The sequence below is a fragment of the Tenrec ecaudatus genome, chromosome 3, assembly GCF_050624435.1.
Source record: "Tenrec ecaudatus isolate mTenEca1 chromosome 3, mTenEca1.hap1, whole genome shotgun sequence".
Classification (NCBI taxonomy): Eukaryota; Metazoa; Chordata; class Mammalia; order Afrosoricida; family Tenrecidae; genus Tenrec; species Tenrec ecaudatus.
The window spans coordinates 5,760,530-5,781,412 of record NC_134532.1 but is presented as its reverse complement, the minus strand read 5'-3'; the positions used below and the strand labels follow the sequence as shown (position 1 = coordinate 5,781,412).

At 44.8% G+C, this 20,883-nt stretch overlaps 1 protein-coding gene across 2 annotated transcripts in view; it reads right to left on the bottom strand.

The window, feature by feature from the left end:
* Positions 1-20,883, bottom strand: part of FNIP2 (folliculin interacting protein 2) — a 152,344-nt gene that overhangs the window by 22,039 nt on the left and 109,422 nt on the right. For both annotated transcript variants that reach the window (XM_075543641.1, XM_075543642.1), the window contains 2 exons: positions 7,546-8,869; positions 6,287-6,443 (listed from right to left, as the gene is read on the bottom strand). In XM_075543641.1, coding sequence (XP_075399756.1) covers positions 6,287-6,443; positions 7,546-8,869 — 1,481 coding nt within the window. The remainder of the gene's footprint in view (positions 1-6,286; positions 6,444-7,545; positions 8,870-20,883) is intronic.

Below are 20,883 nucleotides of genomic sequence, written 5' to 3'. Positions count from 1 at the left end.
CCAAGGGCTTAAGTAGAAAGAAAATGTTTCAAAAAGGATGACGGCAACATACGCACAAATGTGTTTTATACAATTGATGTATGGATTGGTATAAGAGCTGTAAGAGCCCCCAGTACAATTAGTTAAACAAACAAAACTTCAATTCCTCGCGCTGACAGCAGTGCCCTGTGCGAGACTATGGGGCTCTTAAGCGCAAGGCATTGCTGCGCTCGCTGTCGAACCCGGGACAGGACGGCAGCAAGAGGCGTTCTCAAAGAGCACCTCGGTCCTCCATAGGCTTCCTCCGCACCTGTACTGATTTTAAGGCTGCTGTTGCCCCAGGCCCTTCATGTTGTCTGTGTTGACTTCGATCATGGTTTACCATGTGAGGTCACTTGTTCTTGTATAGTTTTTCTGGTTGAGCACCCTGGCTGGTTTAATGAGGTGAGCATGCACCATGGCCAGGCTTGTAGCAACGCTCCTTATCTGTTCCAAAATGCCCGAATTGCCTTTTAGGAGTCAATCTGCTGCTAATCTGAAAACGAAACGGAAAAGGCGGCCGCCTCCAACTGTTACGCTGCCTTACAGATTATTCTGTGAAAGGTCAGAAAGCCCCAGAGCATACGTTTTAAAAAACCACTAACTCGTGATGCTGATTGTGGTCCTCATGACCCGACCCTCCAGAGTTAGGGCACCTTGCCTGCCTTAGAGGAGTGTAATCAAGGGGCATAGGGGAAGTGGGTGCTTGCCCAGCACTGAGAGAATGCAGGGACTGGTTATGCTGAGCCCTCTCCGATAGGGGTGTCCTGGGAGTGACGGGGACGTAAACTAGCTAGGCGAACTTGCAATACATTTGCATACATCTCTTTTAAACTCTCAAGAGTAATTTTCATCTTGGGGAAATTAGCAGTTGTCATGTAGCTCATGTTAAAAGCATGTTTTTATTGCTTTAGAGTTGACAAAACATTTTCACATGTATCATTTTAATAGCTGGCATTTAGTGGGCATGGAATACGGGCCAGGCACTGTGCTTAAATATACGCACAATCTCACAGGATGCTCAAAGCAGTTCTAGGCCATGAACACTGTCATTATCTTTTATAGAAGATGTGTAGATGCGTAGGAAGCTAAGGAGACTCGCCCAAGTCTTCAAAGGCGCTCTGGAAAGAGCCAGGCCTCGAAGCTAGGCTGTGTGCCTCCCTAAATCTCACTGCTGGATTCTACTGTCTCCTCCTCTAAAGGGTCTTTGCTCGTCCTGAGTGATGCCAGTCAACAGACTTAAGACTCTCAACCCATCCTTTCAAATACGGGGATTTGAACCCCGGCCACCAGTGCTAAGTGCTCTTCTACCCCAACACCCTGACCCACAAGCCAATACTCCCTACAGGTGGACAACCGCGAGGGCGGGGTGGGGGGGGAGGGCGGAGGCAGGAAACACCACTGAGTGACACAGGTACCAAGCCCTGCTTGTTTGCTCACTCTCTTTTTCCTATCAAGTCAGGAGGCAAACAGAAGAACACAGTTCGATGTGGTATGGGAAGGGGTGGGGGGAGAGGGAACCTAAATGTTACTTTGACTACACTAATCAAAGGCAGCTGTATCATCTATAGGTTACGGCAGAGAAACAAGTTCAAAGTCTGAGTGACAGAAAAGCCGTAATGTAAGATTAAACAAGAACATGTGTTTAAATATTTAAAGAACATCAGAATCCAAACATGGGAAAGCCAATCATAAGAATGAAAACAAAGTTGACTTATCTTCCTTTTCAGAGGAGACTAGAATAAGGAAAAGTGTATATAGAGAAAGTCTTAGCTGGTATCGCTTGCTCTAGAATGCAACCAGACCACGAGAGAAGCTCCACAAACTAGCCACAGTTGCAGTCAGAGTGTCTGTTTATGTAAAACAAACCTTCAAATCCAGTCCTGCACCCCAAGTCCATTCTACTCAACGTAACCCTGCCACCCGGGAAATGACCCCGGTGGGGTTCCAGGATGTAGTCTTCATGAGAGCAGACTGCCACAGCGAGTGGACTTGTGGGTTCGAACCCCTGACCTTTCCAGTTAGCAGTCATGCTCTTTACAACTGAGCGCCAACTGAGGCACTTCAATTCTGCACAGATTAATACTCTAAGTCAACTCCATTTCAAAGTTATTAAAAAGCCTTCTCAAAAGCTATGAAGATCATAGTCCAATAAAGTTCAGCATGAGAACTGAGAATAATTAATGTTCAAAATCCAAGTTTTGAAAAAAGTTATGATGAAGGGATTTGTCCCAGCCTTTTCTTCCGTAACAAGTAATTATTTCAGCTCTAATTCTAGTCGTACACTAGTTCTTGGATCTTTCTTTCTTTCTCTGGTAAGACACTTGAGAGTTTAAACATTCATTAGGCTTCATGGGGCAGTAAATTCAATATAAAGTTTAAACATTTTCCTATTTGTTTTCTAACCAATGTATGTTAAATGGATGTTGATAGTAATGCTTTTTTAAAAAGAAACAGTAATAAAACCAACACCACCACACACAGAAGCAGGCCCAGTCTGAGAGGTTACGTCAATGGAACACTACTTCAACAGCAAAATTCATTATGATGAATAGGTCAAGTGAAATTGAAGTTCACTGGTGGTAACTGGATACATTCTGAAGGCATTACACTTCTGAAGATATCTTTAAGAACTCTTTTGCAATTTCCTATTAATACCCATGCATGGCTGCACTTTGGATGTACCCACAATTTGACACAATAGAGGTTCTTATACTTCATAACGTTAGCTCTCTCGGGGATATTGCAGAGTGAAAAGAAATGAGAAAGCTGTGAGATCGCTACTTCTAAAAGAAAGGGACGATGAAATATAAGGGCAAAGGCTGATGGACAGTGGGTAAGATCCGCACATCTGAAAGGCCAGTGGCACTGTAAGCAATCCTGCTCGTTTGCAGGGTCTCCCTGCTGGTGCCTCCGTCAGGGGCAGAACGCGAGGCTTCAGGAGAGGCAGGTCTGGTGAGCAGTGCCCCTGTTCTTACCAATCAGACTGGCAGAGAGCAGAGGGAAGAAACTCACAGGCTGTGCATGTGTGGATGGTGTCAACATAAAGTGCCGACAGACCTGGGCAAAACTGGAGAGAAGGGCGCAAGATATGTAAACTCACACACTCACAGTCAAGTTTACTGGTCAGACAGAGCCTGGTGGAACCCTTGGTCACCCCACTTCCAAGTGTAGAAGTGAACTCCCCTTACAGGTCAATGTTTTTCAGAACAGCACGAACTCACTGCCACCACGTGTATTTCAACTCACAGTGACCCTATGTGATGGAGAAGTGCCCCTCTGGATTTCTGAGGCTATGAATCTTTGTAGGGGCAGGCCGGCTCATCTTTCTCCCTCGGGGCGGGGCAGGGAGGGGGAGTGGTACTGGTGAGTTTGAACTGCAACGCTGCAGTTAGCAGCCCAAGGTGTAAGCCACCAGAACTCCCTCTGGGCCACCAGAGCAGGCAGCCAAACAACAGCCTGGTCTGCAAAGGGAACAATAAAGCTGGGCCGTCTGCACACCCTCGAATAACCAGCCCCTTGAAATGAAAAGGGGAGCGTTTACTCCAGGACAAAGTTCAGAAGGATCAGGAAAGACGGAAGAATGGAAAAGGCAAAGCACAGGGAGGAATGAAGTACATAATGTGGGGATTGCAGTCCAATGACAGGAAATATAAATAAAATTCTTGAACGGAAAACTGATTTGTTGTGTAAACATCCACCCAATTCACAATTCTTCCTCACTGCCCTCGAGTCATTTGCGATTCACAACTCCCCTACAGGACGGAGCTAGAACTGCCCCCTGTGGGTTTCTAAGACTGCCACTGCTTAAGGGAATAGAAAGCCTCACCTTTCTCCCTTGCAGCGGATGGTTTCAAACGGCAGATCACGTGGTTAGCAACGAATTCCCTGCCTAACACTAGTGGTGGTTCCTAACATATGCAAGTGTTGCCTATGAAACTACCAAGGCATCACGTATTTGTTAGGCCAACTCCTCACTCAAAACCTACCTTACTTCCTGTGGGAGTTATGTAATCTGATGTAGGACTAAGAGTGTAGGGGTATAGTCTAGCCTATCAATTGGGATATAGCCAACTGGGCCTCAGTGTGGGCATGGCCTTCGCCTGAGGATTCTGGGAATTTGTGTATTTCCTCCTTAGAGGCGGGAAACACTCTCCCTGCTCACTCCCTGTGAGACAACTCTGTAGAGAAGACACATGGAGAATGGCTGAAGGAGCCATGTGGAGACCCTGCCAGGACTAAGATGCTTACACCACTGGATCCACAAGACCTCCCACCCACTGGCCTGTGAAATATCTGCATTTGGTGTTTCATGAGTCGGAAGAGAACTTAATAAATTGGTATCAGACATATGGGCTAATATTGGACATGCGGACACAATTTGGATTGGGCTAGGATATTTCCTCAATATTCAATTGCTCTAGTATATACAGCTCTTTCTTACACATATGTATTTATAAATTTCTTTCTTGTCTACCTGAACTAACACACTTCCATTGAGTCGGTTCTGACTCATAGCAACCCTTTCGGACAGAGTTGAACTGCCCCTGTGGGTTCCTGAGACTGTAACTCTTTATAAGATTGAAAGCCTCATCTTTCTCCTTCGGAGTAGCTGGCAGTGTTGAATTGCTGACCTTGTCCAATGAACACTCCACTAAGTCACCAGGGTCCCGGCCCCATTTAAAACAACCTAGAGAGATATTATTACACACTATTACAATAGGGCGCTCTTCTTATTCCAGGGTCATTGATGCCTGGACCTCAGCAATGATCACACAATGCCCGTTCCAACTATGAAAACAAAACAATACTGCACTCCTCACAGACACAGAGGCCCCTCATCTCTTCATTTCAAGGATGTCCTGGTGAAGGGTGGGGTCTGACCGAGGTGAGGGTGGGGTTCGGGTAGGGTTAGGAATGTGTAGGTACAAGCATGTATGCTGGGCTGGCCTCCCCCGAGTCTGCTCATTCCTTGGCCCTGGGTGGGGTGGAGAGAGCAGAGGGAGGCTTGTGAGCCTATCGGCTTCAGTACTGAGCTTCTCTTTCCACTTCACACAAACATCTTCTGCCTGGTCATCTGGTTTGAGGTATGCTTAGCCTTCAGAGGAGGTGCTTGCGGCCAAAGATAACATAACCGACGCCTGTTCTGCTTCTCAAAGGCCCAGATACTCCAATGGTTGAGGACGGAGTAACAAAGCCAAATGCTGCTGCCTTTTGCCCCCTTTCCATGTCATGGGCTTTCCCATTTACAAAAGATATGATGATGTGTCCACAGCAACAACAATCGATGGTGGCACATGGGCCCCATTCTGTGTTAGAAACAGGCCCATCAGATTTGCAGTTTCCTGAATCACTTGGTCCTTGTCACGCTGCAGATAGCACAGAAGTCACAAGGCCACTTTCCAGTCAGATGTGCTCATCTTTATACAGCTATCTTCACGCAGTCATCGAGTGAGCTTCACGACAATCGGTTACAATAAATTACTTGTCGGAACGTGTTAAGGACTGGTTCAAAAGGAAACCATATGTTATAGCCCATGACGGCACGCAATCATTCCCATCTGGGCTGTTGACTCTGTTTGCCCCGCTGACCACCGCCTCCCAAACCGAAGGATCTATCCTGCCCTTCCCTGTCCGTCCTTGCTGAGCCCCAGGAGGCTGACAATTGATAGACCACAGCACTGAATCTGCATCAGCTGTGTCCTTAGCTGTCTAGCTTCCAGCTGGGCTCCGCCAATGGACGGCACTATAAGAGATCAGAGAGAGGGCAGCAGAACAGAGAGGTCAGGCCCCCTGACTGCTCTTGTTGGCAGGCAGCCCCCCAGCCTGGGTTCCTGCTCAGGGCAGCTCAGGTGTCACTGTCCCTTAGATTCCCCGGCCAGTCCGGGTGGAGTCACTTCTGCTAGCTCCTGGGTGTTTCACCAGCCGTTGGGGCTTCCCTGGACCTGTCTACACTTCTATAAGCAATCCCTTAATTAGGCACTCTTCAGTCTAAGGCAGTGGCTCTCAACCTTCCTAATGCCACGACCCTTTAACACAGTTCCTCATGGTGTGGTGACTCCCAACCACAAAAATATTTTTGCTACTACTTCATAACTGTAATTTTGCTACTGTTATGAATCGGGTAACCCTTGTGAAAGGGTCGGTTGACCCCAAAAGGGGTCGCAACCCACAGGTTGGGAACCGCTGTTCTAAGGCCTTGTGAGGGGGCCTACCTGTTGCTGGCTGGGACGCTGGCTGACAGAAACTCTAAGGTGGGGTCACTTACATGTACCGTGTGCACCAGATCAGCCATCAGCCACTGCTTCAGCTTCTCGTCATTGCTGGTTCCATGAAGCACTAGATCGGGCATGTACGTGGGGCAGTAGCCCGCCAAAAGGGACCGGCCAAAGTTTCTCACGTTCTGGTGACTGATGTTTTGAGACCTAAAACAATGGGGAGAAGTCAAAATGCACTCTCCCCAGGACCCAGGGAAATTAACAATGATCAGGGTGGCCCATTTCACCAGTTCCCCAGCAGCTGGATTGCTGGGATGGGAAACGGATGGAAGTTCTGAGCAAGGTCGTTTCTGTTTTCAAATGAAAGAGAGAAAGAACACAAAGATATTTTTGTCCAGCTTTTTATCGAGTTTTCACTTGGACCTCGTTATCGCTAACATCCCAAATCAGTCTGCATCAGTAGGGTAGAGAGATTGTCTTCGGGAGCAAAAAGCTAATTACTACTTAGTCATCACAGCACATCATCAACCTGAGGGAGTGCGGTTTTCCAACCGCTGCTCGCTGCTGCTTGGAGTGGCCGGAGAGAGATCACACGGCAAGTGCAATCCATCACCTCCAAAGCCGGGCATCTGCCGCCAGCCACTGCCCTCCATCCAGATGACAGCAGCCCACTCGCCACTGCTACCACTACCGCCACCACTGCATCCCTGCCGCCTCCCAAGAAGGGCAGAGCACTGCAAGGCAACCCCTCTGCGCTAAGAGCACAGCTGCACTAAGCCCGCTAGTGGTCAGTCGCCCTCAGAAAGAGGGCGGGCTGCACACTGGATGGGCTGATTTCTGGCCCTTGTCTCTACCCTGCTATGCAATTTTCAAGGCAGACTGCCAGGCCTTTCTTCCAAGGGGTGGATTCCAATCATCAACCTTGCGGCCAGTAGTTGCGTGTTCACGGTTGTGCCACCCAGGAACTCCTCCACTTCTGACACTCTAGGTGAAGGAAAGCACACACCACCACCGCCACCACCACCATATATAAAATAGCCAACATCAGGCAGTGTGGTGCTCATAGTCACAGGATAACCAAACCCCACACCCACTGCCGTCGAGCTGATTGCGGTTCAGAACGAGCCTATAGGGCAGAGTAGAACCGCTCCTCTGAGTTTCTGAGATGGTAAACCTTTGCTCAAGCTTCACCCATCCCCACTACAACGAGTTAAGCACTGGACTGACCACAAGGTCAGCAGGTGGGTATAGTCACATGTCCCTCATATGTGCACCCAGTTCCCTGTGCTTCCCCACCTGGCCCCATTACCTGGGCAGAGGCAGCTCCACCTCCAGGGCCTCGTCAGGCCTGTCACCACAGTGGCCCATACTCAACACGGTGGCCGCACACGCTTCGTCGTCGCTATCTCCAAGGGCACTGTCTGAGCTTTCGTTCCGGGGAATGTCTCCTTCAGTTCTGTAGTCCTCCGTCCTGTCGCCATCCCCACAGGGGACATCTGCAGTGGCCAAGAGGCCAGAGTCCTGCTGTTCACATCTGCTTGGAACGGGCTCCAACAAAGGCCCTTCTGCACCCTTCACACACGAGCCTCCGATGTTCTGCACGGCCCACTGTCCAGAGTCACCGGATGTGAACGGGGAAGTTGGCCGGTTCAGTTCAACAGCAACGTCTGCCATCATGCTGGTTCTGTTACCTCTGTCCTCAGCAAAACGTCCGTCTGACTCGCCTGCCTCCTGCTCACAAGACTGCTTCCGAGGGCAGCAGGCATTCTTTCGAAAGCAAGGCTTAACGGAGCACCCAAAACCCTGCTGGTCCTGAGCCAGGTCAGGGTCCACCCTGGACTGAGTCGAGGGACTTCCAGCTAAATCTGGACATTGTCTACAGGGATGTAGCTGCTCTTCCATTTTCTTTGTTCGACTTTCAAGGTCTGACTCTGGAGATACAGAGCTTCCAATTTTAAAAGTGACTTTTTCTAAGAGAGCCTTCTCCCGGAAATGTCTGTCAGGGCAAGGCCAGGCCGCTGACCGGTCTAGCAGTTTCTGAGGCGTCTCCCCTTTGAACTCCTCGCCAGCAGCCTGTTGGCTAGTTTTCAGCCCTGCCTTCAGGGCTTCAGAACTGGGCAGTCTCAAAGAGCCACCTTGTGGTCCCTCTTTTTCGCATCCATCATCCCCACATGTGCCCTGATGTTGAGAAGAAGTGCTCAAAGCCGCTTCTTGGACTGCTGTGCTACAGGCCCCAGGACTCTGCTCTTCTTTATCGGGATTGGGACTCAAGTCTGGAATGTCCATGCCCCCCTGGGCCCCAGCCCACCCTGTGGGACACAGGTTCCTCCGCTCCCCTGTTGGAGGTAGGAGGATGGGGGGTACGAGAGCGGGCTCGTTTCTCACCGTGACCACCACATACTCGGACTCCTCAACTTCACCTTTCTCCAGGGCTGTTGTGATCTTGCTCCCGTGGATCACCTGCTCGTCCTCACTGTGAGTCCCGCTCCAGGTCAGCTGGTTCTCTTGTAGCTCAGAGCAGCGGAGGAAGTAAGTCAGGACGTAGAGAATGCGCTGGACCAAATCCTTCTGCTTGCCCACCACCACTGTGCGAGTCAGCCTCACCGGGGACCCCAGGGCTCCATACAGATCACCTGGAGAGAAGAGGTGGGCACAAAGACCAAGTCTGAGGTGATCAGTGCGCCATGGGTAGGTAAGCCTTGTGGTCACGTCTGGAAGCATCTACCTGGCGAGGGGCGGTGCAGGCTGCAGCCTGCCGTCCCTGATGCTCAGGGCCAGCACTGTTGTTACAAAGCTCTGCTCCGTGCCCTTGATCTTTAGCCTACCCACCACGGTTAGAGGCAGCACTGCCAACATGTGGCCAAGCTAATACTGGATCGTGGACATTAGAATGGTAAGAATATAAGCATAATCCTTCTACCCCAATGAGCCTTGGGGTAAAATCCAAACTGGGGAATCTCTGAACAGAGCATTCGGAATAAGCCAATGAGGGCCCTGCTTAGAATGCCCTGCACACGTGAACATGTACACACATCCAGTAGGATCAATTTGGTTAACAAGAAGGAAGTCACATCATCATGAGTAATGAATCTGAATGTTTTATTTTCTTCAGATGCCAATTCTAATGGGTAAAAATATGTCCCATCAGTTACCTCCTGACAAATTGATTAAAAACTGGCTCATGAATCAGACCATACATTTAGCTTAAGGGTTGAAGGGCTAATATGTCATTGAACCCAGTAGCACAAACTTTTCCTCAAAATGACCAATGACTGCACATTACTTTTGATAATTTGATTCTTCAACTCTGAAAATAATACGGACAATAACAACAATAAGCAAACTGACAGTGTAGGCACTGTGCTAAGTGTCCTCATGCACTTATCTCATTGTATCTTTGTACAATCAGCCCTGACTCAGAAACCGTTCAGGAAATAGCCAGCATGCTGGAGTAAATAAGACCAGAGAGACAGTAGGCAAAGGGGAGTGGAGCATGAGACGGTAGGGTAGGTATAACTAACAGCTCAGTGAGCGAGGACTGACCTGAGGAAGCAGCTAGATGAGGGGAGGCATTTACAGGGGCAGATACTAAATCACGGTGCAGGACTAGGCGGCGTTGTCATCTGTTGCACATACAGTTGCTATGAGTTGGAGCTAATTCACAGCACCTAGCAACACCATAGTAAATAAAGGGAAGTAAAAATAATCATGTATTTCACTTCAGAGGACAGCACCGAAGCTGTAGCTCAGGGAGAGGGACACGTCTGATCAGAGCACACAGGAGCCAATGACAGGGGAGGAAGAGAGAGTGGAGCGCATCCTGGTCCACAAAACCTGGAGGACGATATTCCCCCTCAGAGCAGCCAATGCACAGAGAGGACCATATGGCTGGTCCCACTATGAGACACAATGTCCCTCGCTAACCCATAGCCCTACAGGGGACAACACTGGAGACACTGTGCGGTATTATGCCCGATCTGACCCCACCACAGAGGCAAAACACTACAGGCATGCAACAGAACAGCAAGGGAAACAGAGCAAGGAAGTCCCCAGGGAACACCAACAATAGACTTTGGGGTCAGGGTGTGGCACCCCATCAGACTCCACCAGAAAACACTTCTATAGGACAACAAACAGACCTTTAACTATTTAAAGGCATGTCTTTTTTTGTCGGATTTTTTCCTGTTTTGGACTGTTGTTTTGTTTTCCTCTGTCTTGTTTTTTGGGCATATTATTATCTCTGCTAGGCTATCTTGATTAGGTGGGATAAAAAAGCTGGAGGAGAAAACAATGGGACCAACGGTTGGCAGGGGACATGGAAAGGGGGAGGTGTGGGAAAGGAAGTGGGTGTTAACAAATCCAGGGACAAGGGAACAAGTGATTCAAAATCGATGGAGATAAGGGAGCATAGAGGCTTGGTAAGGATTGATCAAGGGGATTGTAACTCAGGAATTACTGAAACCCAAATGAAGGCTGAGCATGATGGTGGGACAAGAGGAAAGTAAAAGGAAAAAGAGGAAAGAACTAGGAGGCAAAGGGCATTTATAGAGGTCTAAATACAGACATATACATATGTAAATGTATTTATATATGATAGGGAAATAGATCTATGTGCATATATTCATAAATTTAGTATTAAGGTAATAGATGGACATTGGGCCTCTACTCAAGTACTCCCTCAATGCAAGAACACTTTGTTCTTTAATCTGGCATTCTGTGATGCTCACCTTCCTAACATGATCACTGAAGACAAAGTGGGTGCATAAGCAAATGAGGTGAAGAAAGCTTGATGGTGCTCTCAAAAGCACTGGCTATCAAAAGATATACTATCTGGGGTTCTAAAGGCTTGAAGATAAACAACTGGCCATCTCCCTGAGAAGCAACAAAGCCCACATGGAAGAAGCACACCAGCCTGTGTGATCACGAAGTGTCGACAGGATCAAGTATCAGGTATTAAAGAACAAAAAAATCCTATCACTGTGAATGAAGCAGAGTAGGAGTGGAGACCCAAAGTCCATCTGTAGACAACTGGACATCCCTTACAGAAGGGTCGTGGGGAGGAGACAAACCAGTCAGGGTACAATGTAGTACCGATGAAACATACAATGGCCCTCTAGTTCTTTAATGCTTTTCCCCTGCACACATACACTATCATGATCCGAACTCTACCTTACAAATCCAGCTAGACTAGAGCATGTACAGTGGTACAGATAAGAGGCGGAAACAGGGAATCCAGGACAAATAGACCCCTCAGGACCAATAACGAGAGTAGCGATTGGGGGGGGGGAGAAGAGGAAGGTAGGGGAGATAGGGAGAACTGATAACAATGATCTACAGAAAAGTGGATGAAGGGAGACACCAGACAGTGTAAGACAAGAAAAAGTAATAATTTATAAATATCAAGGAAAAAAATGAGAAGCTGATACCAAGGGCGCAAGTAAGAAAGAAAATGTTTTGAGAATGATGATGGCAACAAATGTACAAATGTGCTTGACATAATGGATGTATGTATGGTGATAAGAGTGGTACGAGGCCCCAATAAAATGACTTTAAGGAAATCATAATCGTGTGAAAATGAGGAAAAAGTTATAATCATTAGGATGTATTTCTCTATGGATGCCTATTAGAAAGCACTTTCTTTGGAAAATATTCCCTACCGCAAGGCTACTCCTCCTCCAAACAAGTAAAGAATAGGACAGAATTTCAAACAATTCTACAAAGAGACTAGGTTATAAGCTACTGTTTATCTCTGAGGCGCTTGTAACCAATTGAGAAACCATCCAAGAATACTTAAGAATTGTAGTCTACCCTTCCTGTGATGTATGTGGTTACCTGCAGTCAAGGGGGTTTGCACATCCCTACGTACATCTAGACCTTTCCCCTTCCCTCCTCCTCCTGCTCTCTGCGTGGACCTGGCCGCTGAGATCATGGCCACCCTGGAGCTTGCTGCGGCAGGTTTGGCATCAGCACTCTTTGGAGGAAGCCAGAAATACACAGATGACAAAAGCAGAACTCCAGTTCGAGGAGACCCACGCGTCCTCGTTGGTGGAGATCCAGGCTCGGGGAAGAGTCAGCTGCTACAAGCAGCATGCAATCTTGCCCCACGTGGCATATTTGTTTGTGGTAATGCCACCGCCACCTCCAGTCTGACGGTCACTCTCTCAAAAGATAGTTCCTCTGGAGTTTCATGTTGGAGCCTGGCGCCCTGGTACTCGGTGATCAAGGCCTTTAGAGTCTGAGACTAACAGCTTACCCTTAGTGACTGCATATTGAAAGTATTGCTTTGGGCTTGAAGTTAAACAAGCAGCCACCTAGTCGCAAAGCAACAAGCCCACGTGAAAGCAGCACACTAGCCTATGCGATCACGAGGTGTCGACAAGACAAGGTAACAGCCACCAGAAGACTCGCGCCCCCCCCCAAAAAAAATATGTATTGTTGAGAATGAGAGGGAGTCAGAGAAGAGACCCAAAACCCATTTGTAGACAACAGGACATCCACTCACAGAAGGGTCACAAGGAATGATGAGTCAACCAGGGTACAGGATAGCGCCAATGAAACACAAAATATTCCTCTGGTTCTTTGAGGCTTCCTCACCCCCCACCATCATGACCCCAGTCACACCTTTCAGTTCTGGCTAGACTGAAGCATGTACACTGGTACAGATATGATCTCTCAATACACTGAATCCAGGTCAGATAAACCCCTCAGGTACAGAAATGGGACTAGCAATAATAGGAGAGTAGGAGGAAGGGCAGTGAAGGAGGAATGGGAAACCAATCGCAATGGTTGATGCACAACCTTCCCATAGCATGAACAACAGAAATGTGGGGGAAGAGAGACAGCAGTCGGTGTAAGATATGAACACAATAATTTATAATTTATCAAGGGGTCACAAGGGTGGTCGGGGGAGTAGCTGATAGCAAGGGTTCAAATAGAAAGGAAATGTTTAGAAAATGCTGGCAACATATGTACAAATATGCTTGATAAAACGGATGTATGAAGTGTTATAAGAGCTGTACAAACCCCCAATAAAATGATTTTTTTTAAAAAAAGGATTGCTTTGGGGCCTAACCGTAGTTTTTTGAAGTAGTCTTGTTCTATTGCTTAAGTTCTATTCATTTGTAGAGGTAAACCTTACCATGTTTTAACAAAAAACCATTCACATTCTTCGCATTAATATTTTAATATGTCTTTAGACTCAGTAAATTATACTCATTATAATAGCTTTTATAGATTATCAACTATTAAAATAAGGCTATTTCTAATCTGAGTTCTCAAAAAGTAATATGCTGCCCTCGTGTATATCATGTGTGAACATGCAAATCATGTAGGTAAGACATATTCAATGGACATATTTGTGCTCTTATTTCAAAAATTTTAACCGAACTCAAGGCTAACTAGATTTTAATGTGATCTCATTTGATACTTATCCTCATAGTACAACCACTGAAGATTGGGTGCTTTAGTGAAGTTCAGTGAAGGAATTAAATGGTGCCCAGGTATCATAAAACATGATAAGAGTAGCGATACCAGGAGGGGAAGAGGAAGGTGGGGGGAGAAAAGGGGAACCTATCACAATGATCTACATATAACCCCCTCTCAGGGGGTCTGACAACAAAAAAGTGGGTGAAGAGAGAAATCGATCAATGTAAGGCATGAAAAATAATAATAATTTATAAATTATCAAGGGTTAATTGAGGGAGGGAGGGGGGAAATGAGGAGCTGATGCCAAGGGCTCAAGTAGAAAGCAAATATTTTGAGAAAGATGAGGACAACAAATGTACAAATGTGCTTGACAGGATGGATGGCTTGTGATAAGAGCTGTACAAGCCACCAATAAAATGATTTAAATAAAAAGAACTGTAGTCTAATGCTGGAACAAGTACTTTTGAGAAATTTTAATTTAACGAAGAGTTTATCACTTTCCTTTGAGTACGTTTACTCATTTTTGCAGGGTATCAGGGTCATTTCAGGAATTCACTTCTGTTAAGTCAGTCTCAATGTTAAAGAAGATAAACATAACATATTTGAAATCTAGTAAAAAAAAAAAACACAGGAGAGAGGGGCTGGCCCCAATTCCAACTATGTGGACACCTACCCTCCCCAGAGAATAATTTATTTCAGTGGACAGCACCGAATCTGCAGCTCTGGGAGAGGGACATATCTGACAGGAGCACACGGGAGCACATGAAGAGGAAAGAGTGGAGCAAATACTGGCCCACCAGGCTGTGAGGACAATGTTCCTGCTCAGAGCAGCCAGTCCACAGAGAGGACCACACGGCCGGTCCCACTATGAGACATGACGTCCCTCACTGACCCATAGCCCTACAGGGGACAACACTGGAGACACAGTGTGGGGTTGCGCCCGATCTGATCCCGCCACACCAAGGCAAAAACACTAAGGGGGTGCAACAGAACAGCAAGGGAATGGAGCAGCGAGGGCCCCAGGAAATGCCAAAGGTGGACTTTGGGGCCAGGACTTGGTGCCCCAACAGACTGGACTGGAAAACACTCCTAAAGGTCAACAAACAGTCCTTGAACAAACTACAAGCTTTTCTTTCTTGTCTTGTTTGGGTTTGTTATTGGTTTGTTGTTGTTCTTGTTTTGTTTTATACTTTTGCTTGGTTTTGCTCTGTCTTGTTTTTGTGCATGCTATTATCTCCGCAGGTCTGTCTAAATAAGATAGGCTGGATGAACAATCTGGAGAATAAAACAATGGGACCAACAGTTCTGAGGGGACATAGGAGAGGGGGGTGTCGGGGGAAGGATAGTGGTGTTAACAAACCCAGGGACAAGGAAACAACAAGTGATCCAAATCAGTGGTGAGGAGGGTGTAGGACGTCTGGTAGGGCATGATCAAGAGTAACGTAACCAAGATGAATTACTGAAACCCAAATGAAGTCTGAGTATGATAGTGGGACAAGAGTAAAGTATAAAAGGAAATAGAGGAAAGAGCTAAGAGGCAAAGGGCATTTATAGAGGTCTAAATAAAGGCCTGTGTATAGGTAAATATATTTATATATGAGGATGGGGAAATAGATTTAGGTGCATATATTTATAGGTTTAGTATTAAGGTAGCAGAAGGACATTGGGCCTCCACTCAAGTACTCCCTCAATGCAAGAATACTTTGTTCTATTAAACTGACATTCTATGATGCTCACCTTCCCGAAATATTCGCTGAAGACAAAGTGGGCAAATAAGCAAATGTGGTGAAGAAAGCTGATGGTGCCAGACTATCAAAAGATATAGCTTCTGGGGTCTTAAAGGCTTGAAGGTAAACAAGCGGCCATCTAGCTCGGATGCAACAAAGCCTACATGGAAGAAGCACACCAGCCTGTGTGATAATGAGGTGCTGAAGGGATCAGTTATAAGGCATCAAGGAACCAAAAATCATATCACTGTGTGCTCACCTCCCTGATACAATCGCATACGCAAATGTGGCGAAGAAAGCTGATGGTGCCCAGCTATCAAGAGACATAGCATCTGGGGTCTTAAAGGTCTGAAGATAAACCAGCGGTCATCTAGCTCAGAAGCAACAAAGCCCACATGGAAGAAGCACTCCAGCCTGTGCGATCATGAGGTGTCAAAGGGATCAGGTATCAGGCATTATCAGAACAAAAAAATAATATGATTGTGAATGAGGGGGGTTGTGTGGAATGGAGACCTACAGCCCATTTGTAGGCCACTGGACATCCCCTTACAGAAGGATCTCAGGGAGGAGATGAGCCACTCAGGGTGCGATGTAGCAATGATGAAACATACAACTTTCCTCCTCCAGTTCTTAAATGCTTCCCCCAGTATCATGATCCAAATTCTCCCTTGAAAATCTGACTAGACCAGAGGATGTACACTGGTACAGATAGGAACTGGAAACGCAGGGAATCCAGGTCGGATGATCCATTCAGGACCAGTGGTGTAAGTGGCGATACTGTGAGGGTGGAGGGAGGGTAGCTTGGAAAGGGGGAACCGATTACAAGGATCTACATATAACCTCCTCCCTGGGGAATCGACAATAGAAAAGGGTGAAGGGAGACAAAGGACAGTGCAAGACATCACCAAATAATAATTTATAAATTATCAAGGGTTCCTGAGGGAGGGAGGGGAAAAAAGAGGAGCTGATGCCAGGGGCTTAGGTGGAGAGCAAATGTTTTGAGAATAATGAGGGCAATGAATGTACAGATGTGCTTCACACAATTGATGTATATATGGATTATGATAAGAGTTGTATGAGCCCCTAATAAAACAATTTTTTTAAAAAAAAACACAGGAGAAAGGGCACCCAAAATTGAGCTGTTTCTTTTAGTGATGCATTAAACTTTACATTGTATTAACTAAGAAATGAAAAAATAAAACAAGGAAGGTTATTAAAAGTAGAACTTATAATAGAAATAGTGAAACTATCAAATTTAGGAAGTTCAAAATTTTATCATTTAAGCTATATAATGTAGATTGCAGAGTATAATCAGTTCTATACTCCCCGAAATAAAATATCTAAAAAGAACAATAATATTAAATATTTGCTGGATCTATAACTTGAAGGTACATTTTTGAGTCCTGGATTGATAAAGTTGCTAATTTTAGAATAGATTCCTGTTTTCGTTAGTTTTTCATCTTTTCAATGTGAGAAATGCAGCTCCTTATTTATACGAGTGTAAACCAGTTGTCTCAAATGATTTCTGAGGAGAAAAGCTGCTTTTCATATCCATAAACAACTGAGATCGCTTAGGTCAATAAGAGACTGACATGGAATCACTAACGGGTATAAAATAGTGATGTTCAAACATATTCACCCTAAGGAAAAAGTGTACTTTATATCGCAACCTCACAGTCCCTCCAAAACAAACATTTCATAAAACATCTATGTAATCCACTCGGAGGAGCCGTAGTGGCAGTGGTTGTGTGGGGGGCTGCTAAGCGCAGAATTTACAGTCCTGAAAACCCTGTGCTATTTATTGGGTTGATTCGTCACTATGAATTGGAATCAACTTGATAACAGTGAATTGGGTTAGGTTTTGGATCATGCCTTAAAAAAATTTTTTTTACCTTTCAGATTATTTTCTGAAACCTACTAAAAGAGCTCATAACCCCATTTTGAAAAATCATTACATGGAAGAGTGCAGGTGTTAGAGGCCAAGACTGTGAAGCTCCTGAGCAACAGCTCAGGGACAGCGTGAGCAGGGTCCCTGTTTCCAGTCTCTTGCCTCTTCCCTATGAATGGCAAGAAGCTACACAGGAGCAGCCGCACCAGTGGCATGTGCTGGCAAGCTCTCAGATAAAGCATTGAAGTAACTTTACTCAAGAAAGAATATTTAGGAACCCGGGTTAAAAACTAAACTTGAATTACTATACACATTTAACATTTTCCCTTCTGTGACTTGACAAATGGGTAAAAATAACAATAACTAGAAGCGAGTACCCCCCCCCATCAAATTATTGAAGCTGCGTGATTTACTGATAATGGAAAGCCAACCATCAGTCACAATGGGCTTTACAGAGCTTTCACCTGCCTTCTCCTGTCCTTACACTACGCTGGCCCACAGCCAGGCACCTGCTAGGTAGGATTTGGGGCAAGGGAGGACTGGAGGATTTCAATAAAGCATGTGCTCTTCTGGAAAGTGACCACTGTGAACCACAGAAAGGGAATTTCTTTGTTAGGCGGCACATAGGGAATTTATGGTTCTCAATTAGTTTGATTTCATATGTGAAGCATGTCTAATTAGAAATACATTTAATTAAATGCACAATGCTTACTTTGCATGGTTTTTAAATAGGTGCTGCACCAGAATGAAACACTTAACGGTAACACTTAACACTTAACGGTACTGTTTCCTAACAAGAACAATGCTATGTCCTCCTGGGGAAGAATTATATGACCTAGAGAGAGAGAGAGATGCATGTTCAGAATTTTTTCCTGAACATATTATTGATTGGCTGAATTTAGTCCATCTTTAATGTCCATAGACTATTTAATTCAACACACACCTCTACTGAAAAAATTGACCAGTAAAAATGTTATTCATAGCAAAGAAAGATGAGACCTGTATGTTGGACGGTACTCAAAATACAAGAGTAGAAGAGCCGCCTCCTCAAAGTCCAGCCGACCTCAACAATGTGGATGGAGCAAAGCTTTCAGGACCTTCATTTACTGATGGGAATGATTCAAAATGCAAAGAAAATCTGCAAACACCCCTCAGTAATGGAACACTAAATCTACAAACCATAAATTTAGGGAAAGTAGAATTTGTCAAAGATGAAACAGTATGCATAAAGATCAATATCCTGCACACTAAAACTCCAAACTTTCTGCCATGAAGGCAATTCCTACTCATAGTAACCCTATAAGATAGGGTAGAACTACCCCTTGGGTTTCAGGAACCCTGAATCTTTATAGAAGTAGACAGTCTCATCTTTCTTCTAGGGAGCAGCTGCTGAATTCAAACCACTGACCTTTGTGTTTAAAAGCTCAGGGCTCCTTACCCAAGCAAGGCATTTGTGTGCTGACATAGACTTGTACTGGCTGTGAAGTGTATGATGTGAATACTATATAAAGAAAAAAAGAGAGAAAAACCAAACGACTGATGACTACCATGAGTGAAGGAGGAAAAGTTTTTGCTGAGGAGGCATTGAATTTACCATATATACTCGAGTATAAGGCAACCCATATATCTGCCGAGGCACCTACTTTTACCACAAAAACTGCATTAAAAATGTGTTGAAAAACTCACGTCTATACGGTATGTTAACTTGGAAAAGGATATTAAAAAAATGGTTGTACAACATGAAGAGTATAATCATTGCAATGAATATTTCATGTAGAAGTTGTTGAATTACAGAATGTTTTGTTGTGTCTATTTTTGCCACAATGAAAATGGTAATTTAACTAAAAAAATTATAAATAAAAAATAATTTAGGAAAATGAAAAAAAAAGGGAAAGAAATTTCACTCCACTAAAGTTTTGTTAGGAATAAACCCATGTATGTATAAACTGAATTACAGTCTCAAAAATCCCAGAGGCAGTTCTACTCTGTCCAACAGGATCTCTGTGAGTCAGCATTAGCTAGTTAACAGTGATTTTTTTCTGTTGGAAGACTAGTGGACATGATTATTATTCAAATTTATGCACCACTCATTAATGCTAAAGAGAAAGAAACTGAGGATTTCTACCAACTTGAAATTGACCAAACATATAATCAACATGCACTGATAACTACTGATTAGCATGCAAAAGAAGGATCAGTAGTTGGGAAACAGGATCGTGGTGACAGAAATGAAACTGGTGACCAATCCGCATGAGAGAATTATGCAGGATCAAATACCCCTTCACTGCAAATACCTTTTTTTTACAACACCGTAAGCGGACCTCACCAGATATAACACACAGGAGAAAACCTGACTACATTTTCAACACGTATAAGTATAAGGAAGAGGAAAATATTCCAAAGTTGATTGTGGTGAAGACTGTACCTTTCTTAATATGACTGAATTACTAAATTGTATCATATGTTAATTATAGCTCAATAAAACTAACTTAAAGAAAAGACTACATCTGTGGAAGGAGACAATAGAGAAACTCAGTATCATTAGTCACAACAAGGTCAGGGGCTGACTGTGGAACAAACTGCCGATGGCTCATATGCAAATTCAAATTGAAGACACATAAAACTAAAACAAGCCTGCAAGAACCAAAGTATGGCCTGGAGTATATCCCACTTGCATTTGGAGACCATCTTAAGAATAGATTTAATGTAAAGAACACTAATGACTACAGATCAAATGAATTGTGTGGTGACATAAAAAACATCATAAAGAAAGCAAAAGATCACTTAAAAGACAGGAAATAAGAACTAAAAATCCTCACATTTGGGTCAATAAGTAACAGCATGATAAACGAGAAAACACTGGAGCTGTCAAGACAGTCGTTTTACTTGCATCCACAATCAATACCCACGGAAACAACAAAGAAGAAAGTTCACAATGGATGGTATTGCACAAATCTGCCACCAAGGACCTCTTTAATGTGCTACAAAGCTAAGGTGTCAGTCTGAGGACTAAGGTATGCCTGAGACCCATGGTATTTTCAATCACCTCATAGTCTTCCATATGCTAAAACTGGGCAATGAATTTTAAAAAAGCATCAATGACTATGAATAATGGTGTGTGTGAGAAATATTATCTATGTGTACATACACATATATGTATCAGCAAAAAATAAGAAGACCTTTAATGAGATGGATTGACACTGGCTGCAACAATGGGCCCAAGCATATAACAAAACTGCATCAAAAATGTGCTGAAAAACTCAGTTTATCAAAATCAAAGAAGGAAAAATCATATCATTGTGTGCTTGCCTTCCCAAATACAATTGCTGAGGACAAATGGGGGCATAAGCAAGTGTGGTGAAGAAAGCTGATGGTGCCTGGCTATCAAAAGATACAGTATCTGGAGTCTTAAAGGCTTGAAGGTAAAAGTGGCCATCTAGCTCAGGAGCAACAAAGCCCACTATGGAAGAAGCACACCAGCCTGTGTGATCATGAGGTGTGGAAGGAATCAGATATCAAGCATCAAGGAACAAAAATCACATGGTGAATGAAGGGGAGTGCAGAGTGGGGACCCAAAGGCCATTTGTGGACAACTGGACATCCCTTT